Source organism: Vespa mandarinia, chromosome 10 (genome assembly GCF_050613455.1).
Source record: "Vespa mandarinia isolate Hongniang chromosome 10, ASM5061345v1, whole genome shotgun sequence".
Classification (NCBI taxonomy): Eukaryota; Metazoa; Arthropoda; class Insecta; order Hymenoptera; family Vespidae; genus Vespa; species Vespa mandarinia.
This window is the reverse complement of record NC_140819.1, coordinates 667,328-689,042: the sequence shown is the minus strand read 5'-3', so window position 1 is coordinate 689,042 and position 21,715 is coordinate 667,328. Positions and strand designations below refer to the sequence as shown.

Sequence of the window (21,715 nt, the reverse complement as noted above, 5' to 3'; positions counted from 1 at the left end):
TAGATTATAAAAACATTCGAAAATATTTCGAAATCGAATAACTTTTTTTTAGATCGACCGAAGCGATTGCTCTGAATATTTTATCAGATACGAAGAAATTAATAGTGAAGTGTATGGAGAAATAAATTTTCTTTCCTGTTTATAGTAACGATAAAAAATACAAAATGAAAGTATAGCAAGAAAAAGACTATTGTAAATTAGTAAAGTTATTCGATTTAATTTGATAATAGTTATTCATTTATTATCAAAACGTCAATTTAATTTTAATCGCTGAACAATACTTTTCAAGCGTATCAAAATTTTGCGTTAAAAATTCCATTGGCGATCAATATAGATATAAGAAAAGCATTATAACAAGAACTCGACGACATTTCGGATAGCAAACTTTGTTGAGATTCATTATCGATATAACGACAGATCGTTTGTAGTACGTATAATGCACAAACTTTCTACGTTGAGAAAATTTAGCGATGTTCGAGTATCTTAACCGAAGTGTGACTGTTGATACGTATATTCATTAAAATTAAATTCGGCAACTTTCTAGTGGAAAGTCCAACTTTTACGATTATTCGCTTCGAAAGAGACATTTGCGTAGCGTCTAGCCGAGAGCCCATCATCGTCAGAATTGCACAAAGCTAGAGCCATCCGTATAGTGCATTTCAAATATGACGTTCGTAAATGTGTAAAGGCATGGTAGTAGAATAAAAAAAAAAAAGGAAAAAAAGAAACATTCGGGAGAAGGAATCACGTACGCCATCGTGTATGGAAATTATTTTTTCTCATTCGGATGGACGAACGCGATGGTCGGTATTCTTTGAACGAATTCGCACCGTTGTTTACGTCACAATATTTAATTTCATTGGAAAAAGGGAGAAAGAGTTCGATTTTTCTTTAAACTATATGTCGGTATTAAAGAACAAAAAAAAAAACAAGAAAAAAAAAAAAAAAGAAAATAAATGCTGACGTTGCAGACCATTTCTTTTTTTTTTTTATTCTTTTTTTTTCTTTTCTTTTGCTTTTTTGTTAGTAGTATTTTTTGTCGTTGAACTTTGAACCATGTGGCCGCACTTCGTGTCCCGTACACACATAAACCTTGAATCACGATTTAACACAAGTTCCGATCTATAAATTAACTCACGAAACTGGCATTTACGATCTTTCGATATCACGTTGCAGTATCGTCTGAACAAAAGTTTACACGTTTGTTGTAACATCTGTATAATATTGAGAAAGTTTGTACAATGTTTATCGACGTGTCGGTGTCGTTTAAATATCCATATCGATACGTTCTTAACATCTCACTTTCGTCTACGAGTACGTACAAGCTGTAAGTTTAAATCTATTTTATTGAAAAGTTACTTTTCGTGACGTTGGACGAATTCAAAGAAGCCGAATAGAACAAGAAATTAACGCGAATTGTATATACTTTCGTATCACATCGTATTTTCTTTACAAACTTTACGGAAATTCGTTTTATGTAAGAAATTTTGTAACATCGATCTCTAACAGCTTCTAAAATATTTCCTCATAGAGCATTCTATGAGAAGTTTGTATCATCTCGTCTTTAAAGTTAGTAATCACTTCGTTTGCGAAAGCACTTTATTAAAAGTGTAAATTTTTAAAAGGAATTTAAATTACGGTTACGTTTTATTTATCGTCTAATTTCGCAAGACAAATTAATTCTTGCGATAACGAGGTAAGGAAAAAGAAAAAAGGAACGAAACAAATAATAAAAAAAAATGGAATAAAGCAATTAAGACGTCACAATTACTTGTGAAAATGTAACATTTAATTAAATGTCATTGATTGGATGGTAATGAATTAATCGAATGTTAATGAAACGGTTACTCCAGAGTTTATTGTTATCCGGAATGCCGGAAGGATATAAAAATTCTGAATTCAATTGTGGTTCCTATAACTTCAGGGTCGAATTGAGAAGCGAGTACCGACTAATCAATCCTAGATGCTATCCAAGTAGCATACACTTGAATTAGAAAGGCACAGCATTTGCAACAGATCTTTATTTTCTGAAGTAACGATAACGATTCAGTTAACGGCATGAATATTATGTGCAGCAGAATAAATGAACCGATAGATAATTGAATCAAGAATTGTATTGTATATTGTTTAAAAAATAAAAATAGAAAAAAAGAAAGTGTCGTTTTTCGTATGAAATCGAATTACTTTATCGAGTAATATTTTTTAATTATTTTTTTCTAAATCAAATACGTTATAACGTTTAATCAATACAATACAGATACTTACGTACCTAAATAGTTTTTAAATAATAAAAAAAATTAATTACTAAAGATTGTTTGAATAAGTATCTGTACGTGTATCGTCATTTTTTAAGAGAAACTAACAATAATTTGTTTCGTTCGGAAGGACCATATTTAATTATCTGAAGTTTAAATGCTATAATATATTGTATTTGATCGTAAATAAAATCTGGGAATTGACTTCAAAACCAAACCAATTTAACATGGAATAAACGAAGAGGTTAGGAAATAGGAAAAGGAATATAAACATTATTTGTAAACGTGAGAAAACCTTTTGTTTCGAACACCGACACAGCGGTTTTTGCAGAATTTCATTAAAATTATTCACGTGTATTATCATCATCATCATCATCATCATTATTATTATTATTATTGAATGCTATAATTATTAAATTAATTCCAAAATGGTACAAAACACTTATTCGTACGATGCTTTTTCTGGAACTCGCTCAAAAGGGTTGAGTTTCTGTCTCAACGTAAGTACGTACAAGTAACAATAATGATGCTTTTTATTTTTTCTTTCTTTCATCGCTTTTTTTTTTATTATCAATGAAAGCAAAGTATACTGATTAACGCTGCTAATTAAGTACACCCGGTGAACAATGATGGTTTCTATAGTGTCGAATTAGGATAGTGGCTTGAGTAGGAGCTAATCAGCACACCATATCTATGTTGCTTCTTTTTCTCTTTTTTGCTCTTTTTTCACAAGTAGGAAAAAAACGTTGAATTTGCATTCATCGCGGCCGAGATAATTAGAGAGGCTCAACGTACGGTAGAATTTTTTTATAGCGAGGCTATACACGTTGTTTCATACCTACATAGAGAAAAAGAGTGGGAGAGAAAGAGAGAAAGAATCTTATCCATTCACCTATCCAACCATCCACAATTTTGTTTCTCTCTTTCCTATTTTTATTTTTTACCTGTATTCTCATACCGAGCATGTTGTAATGGGATGGCCTGTTACACGAGTATTCTTTTTTAAATTTTAACGAGGCATCGTGTCGAATGTCGTGTTGTATCGATGTACGTTACAGTGTGCGTTGATTCCTGTAAAGTTGTCCTAGATATTCATAATTCGAGTTCACGTGTTACGACGAAATGCACGAGAATATTGTTGCTTATCTATCCAAAAATATTTTTACATTATTTTTAGATTATTTTTTACATAACATTTTACATACTTTTTACACATTATTTTTATTTTTATTTCTTTTTATTTTCTTTTTGTTGATAAAAATACGTTCTTTTTTTCGTTTGTTTATCTTTTCATTGAAATCAAGATATAAACGTGAATATGTTTTTGTTGGACATTTTTAGAGAAGACCTTTCTCTTTCTTTTCTTTTTACATGAATAGAAAGAACTTGCTTATTGTTAAATGATATTGCAATTGTTTTTTAAATATCTCAAAATCAGTGAGAAATATTTGAGAAGAACAGAGAGGTGTCATAGTTATCGTAGTCGTCTTCGATTTTTTTTTATCATTAAGTAAACCAATTTATAATTCCTATTTCCAGTTAAATATTCTGTGAATTTATATTAAGAAGTTCCATATTTCTTTATAAATTTATAATACATTATTCTATATTAAGTAATTAAGTAAGTACTTGACACCATTCTGTGTGCGTGCGCGCGCTCGCAAATGTATCTAACGTTTCTCTAATATCGTATATTGTATGTCCCAAAAGGGATCGAGGCCTCTATTGGCCGAAAATATCTTTGACTGGTAACGAGAAGACGTTTCAAATTACGTGAGTGAAAGGAGCCGGGAGGATACATCGAGGGATCGGTATACTCGATCAAATAGTTAAGGTAGAGGGAATTAAGATGCGACTTGGTAGGTACACATTTAGAATTGTCCGTGATTGATGCTTTCGAGCATGGAACAACAAGGATTGAGGATGTTTGCCGACTTTGATAATCCCTTCGATGTCTAACGTCGCCAACGATAGTCCAACCAAGATGACGGATCTGTCTCTTGAGAGAAACAAGACATGTTTGTAGCGAATGCAAATCCCAATGTGCTTGAAGTCTAAAGAGTAGAAGGAATAATTGATCATTGATAAAAGTTTGATAAATATTTTCAATATTTTCAATATTCGTTCGGGATCGAAACGATCGACATTTTCAATAATTCTAAAATTTATTATTTTAAATCATGTATTATACTTACGTATAATTGTTCGTCCTTTTCATTTCGTTATCGTTGAGAAAATAGAATATAACGACATATTTATTATAAAATTTCACGTGTGAGAATAGGTAACAGTAAAAAATCGTTTCGCTCTACATCTTCATACGGATAATTTATTTACAAGAGTAAAACATTTTTGTACAATAATACGTCGAGAATCGCGTGAAAAGAAGATGTGAAAGTTGTGGTAGGAGGAACACAGTTGGGTTATTCATGGTGTAAATCATACGAGAGTTCGACTAGATATAAGTTTGTTTGTTTTCTTTTTTTTTCTTTTTTTCTTTTTTTTTTTTTCATTTTGTTACGATATTACTTTCCTACTGTTTTACCTGTTCTTTTTTTCTGTTTTTTCTTTTTTATTTTTTACGTTTTTTTTTTTTCGTTAATTTCATTTAACACTTATACCGTAGTAGAAAGTATTCTGAAGGGATAATTGTATTCTACCTACTCCAACGTCGATATCTCCGTTTGTCGTCGTCTTGTTTGTTCCTTTTTTTCTTTTTTCTTTCTTTTTTTTTTAACCTTAATTTATACTTTTTGACACACTCAGTTTACACTTAACATTTTTTTTTTCGAATCATTCACTCATTCTCTCTCATTCTCTCTTACTTTCTCTCACTCTCACTTTCACTCTTACTCTCACTCTTTCTCTCTCTCTCTCGTTCTATGGTCAGTGTAGAGAGGACACAGCTATTTTTCTTCGTTTCATTCTCTCTCTCTCATTCTCCCTGATAAACGCAGTCTTTCATTCGATCAAGCAAATATAACATACAGTTCGTTTCGCGTTGAAATGCACGATTAAAATTTTCAAGGATCAAGCCATAGAAAATTACCGTTTCCTTTTCTTCGTTCTATTCATGAAAACGATGATTAACCGACGACGGGACGGAAATACATACGTTTTCCATTTCCGAGAAAATGTAAAAGCATCGACAAGAAAATTAATTCCCATTCTTTGTTTGTTTTATTACGTTCGATCCTTGACTATACTTTGATTTTCTTTGGATTCTTCGTATCATGCATTTTCACCAAGAATATGAATAGTCAAAAATATTCTAACCAGTCATTGTAAAATTTATGTTTGTTTTTGTTCCGGCGTGGAAACGATAGTTTTTACTTTACGAGCATAAACTTAATGAACGAGTTAATTTTGTCATCGCTCTCTTTTATTAAAATACGAAATCATAAAAAGTACGTTTAGTGGCGAGGAATTCTCGTTTCTTAACATAACATTATCTCGGATGGCTAAATTAGTTGTAACGGTAATTAATAAAAAAAATCATTTGTTTCTGCGTCGAACAACAAATTTCTCAATATGATCTTTTCTTTTGCGTTTCTTTTCCTTTTCTTTTTTTTTTCTTTTTTCTCTACTTAATATTCAGCTCGAATCTAGGGTAAGGGCAACAAAATCACGTTCACGGATAGGGTGTATATATTTAAGAGAAAATTCAAGGAATCAAGACTCTGAAAAATTTTTAGTAGTTTCTTTCGAAATTTGGTCTCCCTAGGAAAATCGTTTCGAGGAAATATCGTTTCGATATAAGCCGGCAAATGCTTATCATACAATCATTCGAGATATTTTACGAAACCCGGAAATATCTTTAATGTCATATCCTCGAATCGTAAAAAATTGGAAAGAAAGTCGAAACGAATAAAGATGGAATAGAAATTTGAAAGTCGATGAGTTCGTTAAAAATAACTTCGTAAAGAAATATAAAAATTTTATTCAGAATCTTTAGAGATACCTTTATGATAATAAATGTAACATTGATACGCATTTGACATGATGTGACCTTATATACACATCGATTTTCTATATCCATCAGGAATTACTTTTGTTTTTTACGATATGCGATCGACAGTATTGGCTCCATACGAAATTGAACTATCTATTTTATTTCCTGAGTGGCGAATTAAAGAAGCATTATTTTTACGTGTACGAAAATGGATGTTTGAAGTAAACTAGATATACGATTTTAATGTAAAACACTCAAATATTTATCGCTTTCCATCAAACGTGAGAAAATTATTTTTCTTCATTTTTGTTACGAGGATACGGCCGAGATATCCCGAGTGAAACTAGATTTATTACTTAGCGTACTTTTGAAGCAGTTTGAAAGAGCGTTAATCATATTCTTGGAGAAAATTAATCGAAAATTTGAATATCTTTTCCACTTTTTCGAAGAAAAAGGATAATCGATAAAAAACTTTTCCTATGCAAAAAGTGCTCTGACGATTTTCAATGATCGGAAAGTAAGTTCTTTTATAGTCTTTTAAAATCTTATATATCGTTGTTTCGATCGTATTTTAATATTCTATCTGTCAAAAGCATCATAAATATCTCAACTTATAGATAAAAATATATGATTTTGGGAAAAGATAAATCCGACATCAAGTTGTATATTTCTCTTTTGTATTATCATTATTGAAAAAATTTGTTATATATGCTTGAAAAAAGGATAAAACATATTTCTAATAACTGGGTCAACATTGATACGTATGCAAAAGAGTAAAATCGATCTTCTTTTGAGTCAATGTAAGTGTCGTAAGTTCGTTTCTTGTAGGAAATACTAAACGGCGAACATCTTTGGAAAAGATTTATTTTCGGTGTGCGTCATTCGTTTCAGCATGGAAGCGCGCAGATGTACGCCAGTAGAAAATCATTTTAAACCGCTCCATGTCAGAGTTTATATCGCCATTTCTTTCGTGAACCCAACGGTAGGATCAAATTGTGGTCGTGCAAGAAGGAAATATGTAGGTAGAATCCATCGAGTTTTATGTTTGTAGATATACGTATATGTATATAAACGCGCGTGTGTGTGTATGCATACATATATATACGCACACATATATGTACTTGCACATGCAATATACGAGTACGATTCTCCAATATCGGAATGCTTATAAATTTATTGACAACCGTCGCGTTCCAATTTTCCCTCTCGAAATGATTCGCAATTCAGCTTGGTTGCATTAAAATTTCGAAAGTTTTCTCACAAATCTAGAATTTTCATTCGTAATAATAATACCTTGTGATTATATTGATATATTCATCGAGTTGCTGAGACCTTTACCCTTTTTTTCTTCCTTTTTTATTTCTTCTTCTCTTTCATTTTTTCTTCGTGATTGTTTCATAGTCGAACGTTCATTAGAAATGAACGGAATTCACGTCGATGCTTTTACAAAGGATACATTGTTTTCCGTGAATAAAGAAAAGAAAAGAAAAGACAAAAAAAGAGAGAGAAGTTCACTCTTCCAAGATAAGAATTTTATCGTCTAATAGATTTTTCAAGATATCACCTTATAAACTCGCAATCGTATAATTTCCTTCTTCTATTTCTTTATCTTTATGTCTGGAAGGAAAACGTAACCATCCTCGTCATCGTTCGATCCTTTCGAATTCTCCGCGTGAAAAGAGAACGTTTTAAAGCACGGAAAGAAGAGAGAGACGGTGAAGAAAAATGAAGGCGAAAGGAAAAAGTAAAGAGAAGAAAATAATAGAAAATAAAATAAAAGAGAAAGGAAAGAAACAAATAGAGAAAAAGAAATATGTTCCGATTTTGAAGTAGAGCAAAGAACGCTCGAATCGATAATCTCATGTAACAAACGCTTTCTTTTTCTTACTCGCGTGGACTATATGCACGGTTTAATCTGATTTATGAGTTTGCGCATGCGACACTATATTATGCACTTTTCTGATTTATAGTTTTGCGTAGAGCTCTCTTACGATAGCGGAGGACCCGTCAGCCGTCATTATAATCTAATGTGTGTTTTCCTTAGATCGATCTCTCCGTTCTCACAACGTATTTCTCTCTCTCTCTCCCTCTCTCTTTTTTTTTTTTTTTTTGTACGTGTCTATGGTGTGTATATCTGTGTTTACGCGTGCATGTTTTTTTCACACGTATAAGAATATCGCGTACATATATGCGCATACGCTCGCTTACGCAATCCATCGCCGACGAAATTAAAATCCGGCTTCGTGGGGAAATAATTTATGAGTTCGTCGTTTAGTGGACGAGCGGGAACGTGCGCGAATATAAATTACATTTATTGTAGAGAAACGACGTTCCGCGAAGTTCCATCGCGATCTCATCGAACGAACTTTCCTCGTCTCTTCTCTTCTCTTCTTTTCTCTTTTCTCTTCTCCTCGAACTTTGACCTTTTCAATCGGAGATACTTGATTGAAGATAAACCGGCACACTTGGTACTCTCGCGTATTTTTAGCCAGTCTTCACTATTTTTTTCTTTTTTCTTTTTTATTTCTTTCAATTTATCGATCTATCAATTTCGAATAAACTCGATCGATATTCTCAATATTATTTTCATGTCCTCTCAAAGTCGATAAGTGTGTAACTCGTATGTAACTCCTTATATAATGTTCTATAGCTCAGACGGTTTCGGCGCGAATTTGAAAGAAAGAAAATTCGTTCGAAATTCGTGCCTTGCGATTTTTTCAAATCGTTCGCAGAAGGAACGGACGATCATAAAAATCTCGCTCTTCCGCCGAATTTTCTTCAGGCCTTCATTTGACTTGTCTGAGTTCATGCGCCCGCACATTATCTCAGTCTGCCCAAGAAAAAGACAAGCAGAAGGAGAACGGTCTTCGACGTTGGCGAGCCCGCGGCTGTGTTACCGTGTTGCATCGCGGCTGGATGCTCTCCTGAAACAAATATTGATCCTTTAGATCACCCTCGAGTGCGAACATTAAAAATACAATATTTACATATTTCACGATTTTTATTTTATGTATAATGTTTTTCTTATATATATATATATAAGAATATATATATATATATATATATATATATAATATATATATATAATATATATATAATATATATATATATAATATATATATATATATATATATATATATATATATATAAGAAAAATAATTAAAATAATTATCAAACAATTTTACGTCGTCCATTTGTATATTTCAGTAAAAAAAAAAAGAAAAATCCAAGTTTTGACATCAATTTTAAATATTATTAAATTAAATTCAAAAATTTTAAAAAGGTACTTAATTTAAACTGTTTTATGTTCTATACATAAAACAAAATTGTTTAAATAGGATGAATACTTTCTATCGAAGTCGTCGATTTTTAAGAACATACGGAAGAAACAACGTTCAAACAGTTATGTATTATATGTTCCGAACGTATGCGGAGAAAATCATTAATTGCCTTATGGAACCACGTTAATACGTTTCGACCGATTTCTCATCAATCAGCAGACTGTAACCTGTAATTATTGCTCTGACGTGCGTCAGAAAGGGGACAGAAATGACTGCTATCGTAGCGAACATACAGTAATCAGCTGGCCTTTGGTATACATTTGCTTTGACAAGTGTATTCGATTGAGCTGTTTGTTTTGCACATGTATTATCGTTGCGATTTGATATAAGTAGATATACTGTCGAATACAAAATCAAAATTTCGTTTGAAACTTTGCTACTAACCGAAGAAATATTTCATATAATAACGTTTTCAATTTAACCAGAAAAGCAAAGGATATTTCATAGATTTCTTCGTATAAGTTCTTAAAGAATATTCTTATTCGAAAACGAAACACATTTCAGCTTTTCGATTAACTTTTTTATCCGAAAAGGAATGTCGATTTCTGGAAAATACTTTGGAAATGCAAAATGAGAAACATTCGTTCCTTCGGAATCAATTGAATTTTCCGGACGAGCAATCTACAAGTTGATTGAATTTTTCAAACGAGGATTATTGACAAGTCCATGGGACATCCTGAATATTTAATTATTATGTATTTTAATTTTTCTTTCAAATACGATAAATCATTTTACATTATCATGGATGAAATAGCTTATCGTGAAATAAGTTCCTACTTTTTTTTAGGAAGATATACTTCATTGATGTAATTCTTTTAATATCTAATGAATCATTTTCTCCTTTCCTCTTTCCTTCTCTTTCTTTTTTCTTTTTTTTTTTTTTTACGTACGTCATAACATGAACAAGGACGCAGTGCATTGATTTTCTTTCATCGTGCCTTACTTGCAGTTGCACATCACGCGCAATATGATTTACATGCGGTACGGATGAGCAGTGAGAGGCGTGACAAGCTTTCCGGTGGTCTATGACGTGACATCGTGCGGCCGGTAATTTTGTTCAAAAATTTCACCCTCATCCACTGAAATCATCGAATATCATCTTTCTTTCTTTCTTTCTTTCTCTCTCTCTCTCTCTCTCTCTCTCTCTCCTCTCTCTCTCCTCTCTCTTGCGTACCTTTCTCTTACTATCTATCTCACATATATATTCTAATATTACGTAACATGCTATGTTGAATTACGCGCAAAGCTCGCATTTAACGGGTAACGATTCGTGAGGATAAATATGTGAACTCGGTTGGAGATATGCAAGCACAGAAATTGACTATGTTGTGTATGTTGAATATATGTATGTATATGTAAATATACGTGTGTTATTTAAATGCTTTCAGATTAATTGGATCGTAACCTACTCTGCTTCGATAGGTCATCCACCGTTCGATCATTCTTCCTTTTATTTTGCATTTCTAACTGATATGTAGAATAAATGATTTTTGGTCTATTTTTCTTTTTCCTTTTTTCTTTTTATTTGTGACGCGGGCAGTTTTGAAATTGGGAAAGGCAGAAAGTCAGCGAAATTTTTGACGAGAAAAATCTCGTATTTTGAGATCAATGAAAAAGGAATACATGCGTACACATAGAAATATTTCATATCTATTTTGTAAGAGCAATTGTAAAAGCGTCATAGTCTTCTTTCTTCCTTTTTTTATTTCTTTATATCTTTGTTAAATAAATATTGTAGAACAGTATAATTAAAAAATATATTCTATATGATTTGAAATTCGTCGTAGTTCGTTAAATCATGCCGTTTGTCTGACTACAGACAACGTGCATGTTTGAGAAATGCACACGAGCGTAAACGACGACAAGTTTTTCTTGAAAAATAATCTCAACGGAGTGGAAATCGCTCGTGATACCGCGAGCTTCACCCTTCTCTGCCTGTTATGCATAACTGAATATTTATCTTTCCGTAATCCTCAGTGAATTCATCGGGTACCGAGGAAGGATAAATTCATGCACTGCATCCAAGGTAATTACAGAAGATGTCAAGCTCGTTTATACTAGAGAAAAACACTTATATCGTATCAAAAAGGATAAAATAGGGAAATAGAAAGAGGGAAACAAGATATAATTAAAGTGAACTTTCATTAAATTCACGGCATATGTAACTTAAAAAAATGTTTCAGAAAAATAATGATGAAAGTTCCATTGTGATTTTACGAAGTCGATTAAATCGTAATTAATCTGATATTTACTTATATTGAATAGTTACATACACATACACATAATGTAAGATTGGAACTTAGCAGTATTCAACTATGTAGGACCTCACTGTACTTGTTAATTATTTGTCCTTGTAATAAAAACAAAAAAGTTCAAAATGACCAAATGAGAAGTAACGCTTGTATTAATTGCTCGTCGAAGACACGTACAAGTCTTATCCCTTAACGAGTTTCAATACATAAAACAAAAGAATAATTGCGATTTTGCCGTCTCAAATGTTTTTTCTTGGTATATTTTCTATAAAAATGCTGTTCTCACCCTACATATAACAATATTTTCTATTATCAATAATGTACTTTAAAATTCAATGATCACATACACGGATTATTTTTATTATTATTATCATTATTATAAGATAAAATTAAAAAATGCACTTACACAAGGTAGGATAAAATTTCAGATCAGAGAGAGAGAGAGAGAGAGAGAGAGAGAGAGAGAGAGAGAGAGAGAGAGAGAGAGAGAGAGAGAGAGAGAGAGAGAGAGAGAGAGAGAGGGAGAGAGAGAGATGTAGAATTTTCACGAGCTAGGTTCATATCAATAATTTACAGCTTCCCGACTCGATGTTTCATAGTTATGAGAGTAATATCCTTTTTGAATACCGCTTTTCCTGCTCGGATAACTCCGAGAAATAGTTAATGAGTTTGTGCTTGTGATCATTCATGCGAATCATTCATCAATCGAGTTTGTTAAGAACCACATTTTTAATAACTCAATAATTATTAAAAAACATTGATAAAATCCTTTAAGTTAGGAAGGATAAATTTAATTTTAATTTCTACGACACGATGTCAAAATTAGCTTGATTCTTATTAATATCTTGCTTTTACATTGTCAAGATAGAGAAGGAGAAATTCAGATGGAAGAGAAGCAAAGTGATTGTGTGGCTTTTGTAACATTTAACAATGATTAACTTACAGCAATGTGAACAAAGTTAGGCGAACTTAAATCTCGTTGTTACGAGTTTGACTGGAACGAAATAATTGTTCCGAGAGATTGCAAAGGTTGCATCGAAGTCATTTGGGATATAATTGTAAGAGTGTGTTACGAGATAGAGAAATAGATAGAGGAAGAGAGAGAGAGAGAGAGAGAGAGAGAAAGACAGGGAGAGAGAGAGAGAGAGAGAGAAAGACAGGGAGAGAGAGAGAGAGAGAGAGAGAGAAAGACAGAGAGAGAGAGAGAGGAAAGATATGTACGTTGGTCTAATGCGACCTGGTTGGCCACTACCAAAATTACGTGGTAAATGCAGTAGTGGTTACGTAGATTAAGAGAACCAGAACTGGAAGATCGACAAGTTATGCGTAAGAGAGGAATAGACAGATGCGTAATAGAGATAAATAGATAGATAGATAGATAGATAGATAGATAGGTAGATAGATAGATAGATAAATAGATAGATAGATAGATAGATAGATAGATAGAGAAAGAGAAGGAGAGAATGAGTAAGTAGTAAACAAGAGTTTCAGTGAAGATCCAATACCGCAAAATTCGCAACGTTTCGCCTTTGATCCAAGCGAGTAAACGAAAAGCTCTCCTCTAATTTTCGACTAGTGCTTTCGAGTCTGGTATTAGCACGTTCTCACGCCCTGTGTGTCTATTATCCGATCGTCTGTAAATGACACGATGATCAGCTTTTCCACTTGCAGGTTTTCTTGAAACCACCAGGCTTCGATCGAATCTAATGTATTTACTTACATGAAGACGAAGTTGAGGTCCATGGTAATGGTTAGTCTAAAACTTTTTTCAAAGTGACGTTTATTTTTAAAATAATTAAAGATGGGTCGTTAATGTACGTATGATTCTATTTTATAACAATTGAACGTAATTTTTTGTCTTCTTCAAATTCGTCTCTTCCACACTGACATATACATGAATATATATCGTTGTTAACTTATAAATTTGATTGATAGATTATAAAAGTTTGTCATTCATATTTTCAATGTGAATACTGAATTGTTAGAAAACAAAGACATTGTTTTTACGTTTACAGGATACGTTTTTTCGTACTATTTCGTAGTGTAGATCCGTTAGCTGTCCCATGTCGGACAAAACGATACTAATCTCGTTCGAAAGTCGAATCGAATTCAGTAGCTTTTGGAAACGCGAAAGACTGGAAAGAATAACTGCGTGTTAATCACAGTTGGTTTGTACTACGCAACAAAAGATTTTCCAGCGAAAGAGAAAGGGAAACAGGGATTGAGAGAGAAAAACAAGAGAGAGAGAGAGAGAGAGAAAGAGAAAGAGATAGAGGGAAAATTGATGAGCGAACGACGAAGCGTGAAACCAACAGCTAGATCGCAGTCTAACAACTCGTGCGATCGTTGGAAGCAAGTAAAGAATTCACTCTTTTTCCCATTTTCATCCACTCCCCTTATCCTCTCCTATATTCCCCTTCAACCATTCTCTTTCTCCATGGCAAGTTCAGTCACGCGTTCCGACAGGAAGGTAAGCTTCATCGAGTTGGTTCTATTCTCCAAAAAAATCCTAGCTTTGATCACATCGTTGAAAATCGAAGCGGGTCAAAGGACGACGTTTGTGTCGTCCGTAGGAAAATTCCTGTCTGAATCCGATGGAAAAAGATAGAAAGAAAAAGAAGAGAAGGTTCCACGACTGGTTTGAACGTTCGGGAAAAAGTTACTTTTCGAAAGTTCGTTGTAAGCGTTGAAAGCATAGTCTCATTCTTTTTCTCTTTCTCTCTCTTGCTTTTTTTTGCTTTCTTTCCTTTGTCTATGTATTGCTTCGCTTATCTTATTAGTTCACTTTGTCGTTGTTTGCTAACGAAAAATTTAAATGTTTTAATAGAAATTATCAAAATTTACAAATATCAAAGACCAACAGTAGTTCACATGTGTATATCAACCGTGAAATCGTTTGTTGTTACGCTGGGTGAAGCGAATGTAAATCCAGCAGAGTGCAATGAAACCTCGTTAATGGACTCAGATGAGGTATCTTTCGACAACGATTTGTTACGATTGTCTCTCTTTCTCTCTCTTCTATTTCTATATAAAATAAAAAAGAGGTATACAAATTATGTCTAATGTATCTTTCTTTCGTAATTAATAATTGCAAAAAGTATTGATAATTGCTCACGTGGAGATGCCTCTTTTATTTTAGAGAATTATCTTTTTTCTATCTTTTTTATATGACTCTTTCTCTTTCTCTCTCTCTCTCTCTCACTTTCTCTTTCTCTCTCTCTCTCTCTCTCTCTCTTTCTCTCTCTCACTCTCTCTCTCTCTCTGCCTCTCTTTCTATAATTTAGAGTAGATATCAGTATTATCGTGCAGCGTCAATAAATTCAAATTTTGAAGCGATTGATTGAAAGGCATTAATAGTCAAAAGTTTTGATTAATTTAATCAATCGATATGAAATTAATTATTATAGTAAGTGATTGAAAATTGTCAATATATGTTTGCTATTAAATATTGTTAAACACTGTTGTATGACTATTACCTTCGTATCTATCTATAAAAGATATATATTCTTTTGTTGCCGTTATAAATATTGTAACAAACTAATAAAAATGTACAATTCATACGAATATAGAAATAATAAATATTTTTCTACTATAAAATCTGTAAGAAAACGAAGTTTAGGCGAATAAAAATGATGAAAATAATATAACGTACGTCTATCGATTATATTTTTGTTTGTAAAATTGATAACTAACGCATTGGCTTTATTTCAATCTAATTGGTAATTTTATTTTTGTTAAAAGTAAAAATGTTAAATGAAATTACTAAGCTACGTTCTCGTCAGATATCCTTTCTTAACGAGATCGTTAAACAGACTTTTTCATATCGTACAATCGTCCGAAAAATGTTTCTTTTCCTTTACAACGCTTTATTATTAGTCATAACACGGATAATGTGTACTTTCGGTTATTAAAATGGACCGAAAAGAGTGCGAAGAAAAGCAGAACTTTTTATTACTATCGTTTCGCGTTCCTTTCTCAGGTGTACTTTCGGAAATAATCGTTTGAGGCGTCTTTATAATCCGAATATACGTTTCCGTGCTAAAATGAAAAAGAGAACTATGCTCGTAAAGATTTCTTTGTCATCTTAAAATATACACATACACACACACACACACAATATATATATATATATATAATATATTGTATAGTGGTATATTTTACTTTTAGAATTAAAATTAGCATGTTTCGATAGATAGTATAATTTCTTTCTATGCATTAAGTTTCAGAACATATTTAAATCGTTTTACAAGAACAGAATTTGTAATTGTTAAAACATTTATATAATTAATTTTTTTTAATTTCTGTATAAAATTTTATTATTTTCCAAATGAAACTCAATGAAGACGAAGTATCAGACTGGAGAGTGATGTAATTTAGCATAGCTTCTCTATTGTGCCTATTCATTGATCCATCTTATTTTGGTTTTCCGATAGAATTACATTGACAAAAAAGAAGAGAGAAAAAGGAGAAGATATTTATAGAGAGTATTTTTTAAAACAATAAGATATTTCACGAATAATAATTAATAATTCGATAAGTACATACTAGAATGTATGTAGTGAAAAAGTCGGACATTGAGAAAGAAATTGTTTTTAATGGTTGATGATTTTAATGGTCCGAAAATGGAGATGGGATTGTGATATGGATTGAGAAAACAAAGAGAGAGAGGGAGAGAGAGAGAGACGGAGAGAGATTTGATATCGATTTTTTGATGTTTTGTATGTACACGAGAAAATGTATATAACAATTCTATATATTGGGACGATTTTTCGAAAATTCGTTGGGACAATTTTTTCAAATTTTTCGTAAAATTGGTGGAAATATATACATGAAAAAGAGAACAATAAAAGAGAGAGAGAGAGAGAGAGAGAGAGAGAGAGAGAGAGAGAGAGAGAGAGAGAGAGAGAGAGAAAGAAAGAGAGACAGACAGACAGACAGACAGAGAAAATAATTTTTTCTTCTTTGATAGCACGTTTCGGAAATAAAATCTCGGATTTTATACAAAGATTTTATAGGTAGATATTCGATTTTGTAGCGAAACAAAATGACGAATGATTTAAAAGTAGATATAAGACAGGTCTCGAAAGAAATTTTTGCTTTGTTATTTCGTTCGATTGATTTTTCAACGTGGAAATGAAATTAAAGCTAAGGTAGTTCGTTATGTTAGATACAAATTAAAACAAGTTTCAGGTTATTCAAATTTCACGATACAATTTGCAGCTAATTTTAATGCATATACGTTTTTACTTTCAATTTCTCTCTCTCTCTCCCTCTCTCTTTCTCTCTTATACTATCGCTGCCATAGAATGGGCAAACAGCTTGACATTTATACGAGCTCGTTTAGAACTTATTTGCAACGATAGAACGCTTTGATATGCTTGGCGAAAAAGTTAGTATAATTATTAATAGATTGATTCAAATTTTCGAATATAAATTTTATTTTATCGAGATTCCTTGTTTTTCGATGATACCACACGCAAAAAGGGACGAGAAAAGGGACAAATAGAGACGAGAGGTAGGGTATGAGTAGTTCTCCAATCATTTGGCTTCGATGCCTTCCTGTCGTTGTTATATAGTGGGACATTTCGTTTCGATGCAATTTGAAGTTTCTCTTGAGAGAAGGAAAGTTTTACGAGAGTTAACGGATAAAGATTATTTTTTGAAGAATGAATTTACAATTCGTTAAAGTGCAGACACTGATTTTATAATATCGTCATAACGCTCGAATTACTTATTCTTAGTGCAAATTGATTCGAACGAGGACTTCTTTGTTCTAACTGACTTTTTTTTTCTTACGATTTCTGGTCTTTGGTAAATAAAAGGATTGATACGATACGCGTTTTGAAATCAATGAACAGACAATTCGAGAGAAATTAAAAGCGAACGAAGCAGTTCTTTTCAATCAGTAAAGTACACGCGGATTTCTTTTGACACGTCACGTACTCGTGCGTGACACTGGTGATATTTGATCGGTTATGTTCACGGTTTTTTGCACCCTCTCTCAATCACTCTCTCTCTCTCTCTTTCTCTCTCTCTTTTCTTTTTTCTTTCTTTCTTTCTATCTATCTATCTCTCGTTCGGACCGTAATGTAAACTTTGTAATAACGAATTAAATATTATAACGCACCATGCAAACGCGTCGTTTCGTATTTACATGGAAATAGCGTATGCCCACAGCTGGATGCATTCGTATGTATGTATATCACACACTTTTCGCAAATATTGGCCGAACGTGCAACAACATTGTACGTAACCGAGAGCACGTTGACCCCACCTTCTACTGAGGTGGTCGTGTCTACCTCGATTTTTCGTAGTAAGTCAACAATACTCTTTCCCGTGAAAATCGACTTATTCCTCGAAACAGAGAAATGAAATTATCCTTGGCGTTACGTACATTTTAATTCGTATCTCTATCATTGAATACATACATGGGAAAATAGAAAAAGAAAGAGAGAAAGAGAAAAAGAGAAAAATTCATGTAGATCAATTTTCGAGTCGATAGAAAAATCGGACGACAAACGATTTCCTAGTCGTGCGAATGAAAATGAATGAAAAATAAAGGAATCTACTATTGACGTATATTTTCACTGGCATTGTTCATAGTATCATATTGCAAAAATTCGAAAATCTCTACGTATTTTTACGATCAACTTATTTACGTGATAGAATGACAATATAATTGCTTTTTTTCTATCTTGCTATTTTTACATATATGCGCTATCAAATCGGTATTTATAAAATTATAGCACATACATGTGATTCGTTTGTAAGAAAATAAGAACGAACCAGGATTTATTTCATTTTCTTTCTTCTCTCTCTTTCTCTCTCTCTCTCTCTCTCTTTTTCTCTACTGTCGTTTATACGCATGGAACGTTTATTCGTGATTAATGAAATGTCTGAAATCAATATCGGAAAAGCAATCAGTATCTCTTCGAAGATGGAATAAACAGTTTGAAACCGCTAGTCTCGGTGTACAGTAATGCGAATATCACTTCTCGTTCGAACAATGGCTACTGTTTCGAGTGGGCTTTAAGTTCACTCGAGTTCTATTCCCTTTCTCTCTCTCTCTTACTCCCTCTCTCTCTTTCTCTATTTATCTATCTAGTTTACTCACTCTTCATGATATCGAACTAATATCCTATGCTAATGACCCAGAGGTCTTCTACATTCTGATTTTCTTCTAAATGAGATTCAATAATGGTTTGGCAATTTGCTGACGCTGCGAGATATATGCTATATATCATAGTTTCAAAAGGAGGACGATGCGATGAGAATAAAATCGAACAGGATTGAAAACTACAGGAAATAGCGAAAGGTGAAAGGAATAAGAAGGTACAATCAATTCCATTTTTTTATTTGTTTATTTTATTTTATTTTCGCCTCAGTAGATACTGAATGTTCATTTCTTTATCTTTTTCTTTTTTCCTAAATTTATCGAAGTCTTATACTTCATCGCAGAAAATAGATATGTGAGATCCTTTATTATACAAATTGTTAGTATTGTTAATGATTCGATTCTTGTTGAAATATCATGAATGTAAAATTATGTCAACAACGAACGACTGTAATGATATTACCTATACGATTTGACAATGAACGAAAACGTGACATCGATCAGAAACCCGATCTTTCGTTCATTATAACTACTTCTTGATATTTTTTTTCTCTTTAATGTAATTTAAAATATAGTAATTAATTGATGACACTGTAAAAATTGATTTTGAAGGATGTATATATAAGTGCAATATATATGTTGTATATAGGTACACCTATGTATATATGTACACGATCTATATATACGTGTAGATAAATTTTATTCTATTATCCAACATCCGATCGGTTATCGTAAAAATGCGAACACGATTGATTTTCGATCGTTCAAAAAATTTCTGTGTTAATTTAATCGGAATGATAAATTGCAGTTTTTTTTACATGCGTTAATTTTAACGTTTTTTTCAGAATGCTAAAAGAGAGAGAGAGAGAGCGAGAGAGAGAGAGAGAGAGAGAAGGAGAAAGAGAAAAAATAAAAAAATGGGAAAACAGAAAAACAGAGAGAAAAGACTGAAGAATGAGCAATACGTTTTCGAGTGCTGCCCACTAAAATTCGCTCGTTACTGTCGGTAGAATTTGGCTATCGAGAGAAAGAGAGAGAGAGAGAGAGAGAGAGAGAAAGAGAGAGAGAGAAAATAGAAGCGAGAAGAGTAGTTATAATGAACGACGAGCATCTATTTGCGACTATTGCGGATTGTTCTCGTTCCTGATAAAATATGTCTGTGTCGTGCTATGCGTATGAAATGTGCAATAAACAAGCATACACACATAGAGAAAGAGAGAGAGAGAGAGAGAGAGAGAGAGAGAGAGAGAGAGAGAGAGAGAGAGAGAGAGAGAGAGAGAGAGTGAGAGAGAGAGGGAGAAAGAGATGTACGCGCCAACGTTAATAATGCAATCGCATACAAAAGGTTGTTCGTCGGTGGGAGGTTATAAATTTATATTTGAATTCAAATAGCCCGCCAAAACGTCGACTTCGTGTACTTTATCGGAAAATGCTTATGATCGTTAATAAAATAATTTTTCGTCTTCTTTCAATGATAGATCGATACGAAATACGATTTTGATTTTTTATTCTTTTTTTTTCCAAAAATTGTATGAACATACACATTATTGTATTATTTTAGAGCTGTTTGATTATCGATGATTAATTCGTTAAATACATATATATATATATATATATATATATATATATACATATATATATATATATATGTATTTATATATATATACATATATTGTATGTACAAAGAAAATATGTCGAGACTCAATAACATTCTTATCAAACTAGCATTAAGTATTCAATATCATACTGCAAGGAAGAATGAAAAGAGAAGGAGGAGGACGATGAGGAGAATGAGGAGACGGGTTGCTGTCTGCCCTCTACCAACGTTAAGACGACGGAAATTAAGTTGCGGAGTGAATTATGGAAATGCGGATCATCGGTAAGGCAAGCCAAGTGGTATTATCGTTTTACGTTCAGCCGAGAGCACATTTTCTCCTTCTACATTGCTGTGCTCTAAAAAAAGATCCGTGATATTTGAAATTGAAATATAAACTTACTTTTATCTTTAATTAATGTAAATCAAACGAAATCTGATCAACCTATATTTATCGAGCATCGATTAATAATTTCTTAGGTCAAATTCACGCGAGTTCGAGATCAAGTGTTCGTAAATTTCTTTTCGTTATATTATTTTTCCTCTTTTTCCTTTCTTTTTTTTTTTTTTTTACTGACTTTAAATCTTGATGATTTTAAAAAGCTCGTTAATAATATCACATATGTACGAGTGGATGAACTTTTTAAATAGCTTAAGAGAAACAAGAAATAGTTGTCCTCAGGGAAAGGATAAAGGCTAATTTTGCTAATATTATGCGAAGCGAGCTATGTACGACTCATTCAGAAGATTAAAGGAGAAAGGAGCAAAGGGAGAATTAACGAGAATTGACGAGAGCTTTGACTCTTCGTAGTTGCTGCGTGATTAATTTTAACAAGCACATGAATTCGTTTGTTTTCGTCGTTTGGCAAAGCTTCTTGATGCGAGCTCAAACTTTCACGTAAATCGGAGCGGTTTCGACTCGTTTCCGGCATTGAATCTCTAAATGTAGAAATGTGGGAAATTGGGAAAGAGGACTAGGGTGATTTGGTAGCATACGTTGCTTCTCCTTTCCGTTAGTGACTTTCTGGATACGCCCATGTCAATAAATTCCTATGGGAAATCAGAAGGATATCGAAATCGAATCAAGTCGAAGGCATAGACGTGACGTAACTTTTTTCATCCCTGGCTAGGTAGTGTTAAAAAGAGAAAGAGGAAAAAAAGAAAGAAAGAAAGAAGGAAAGAAAGAAAGAAAGAAAGAGAGAAAGAG

At 32.7% G+C, this 21,715-nt stretch overlaps 1 protein-coding gene across 2 annotated transcripts in view; it reads right to left on the bottom strand.

Annotated features, from left to right (window-relative positions):
- Positions 1-4,627: 4,627 nt before the first annotated feature.
- The window catches only part of dpr1 (defective proboscis extension response 1), a 298,154-nt gene continuing 281,066 nt past the window's right edge, over positions 4,628-21,715 (bottom strand). For both annotated transcript variants that reach the window (XM_035873224.2, XM_085659744.1), the window contains one exon: positions 4,628-9,131. In XM_035873224.2, coding sequence (XP_035729117.1) covers positions 9,028-9,131 — 104 coding nt within the window. In that variant the 3' untranslated portion in view covers positions 4,628-9,027. The remainder of the gene's footprint in view (positions 9,132-21,715) is intronic.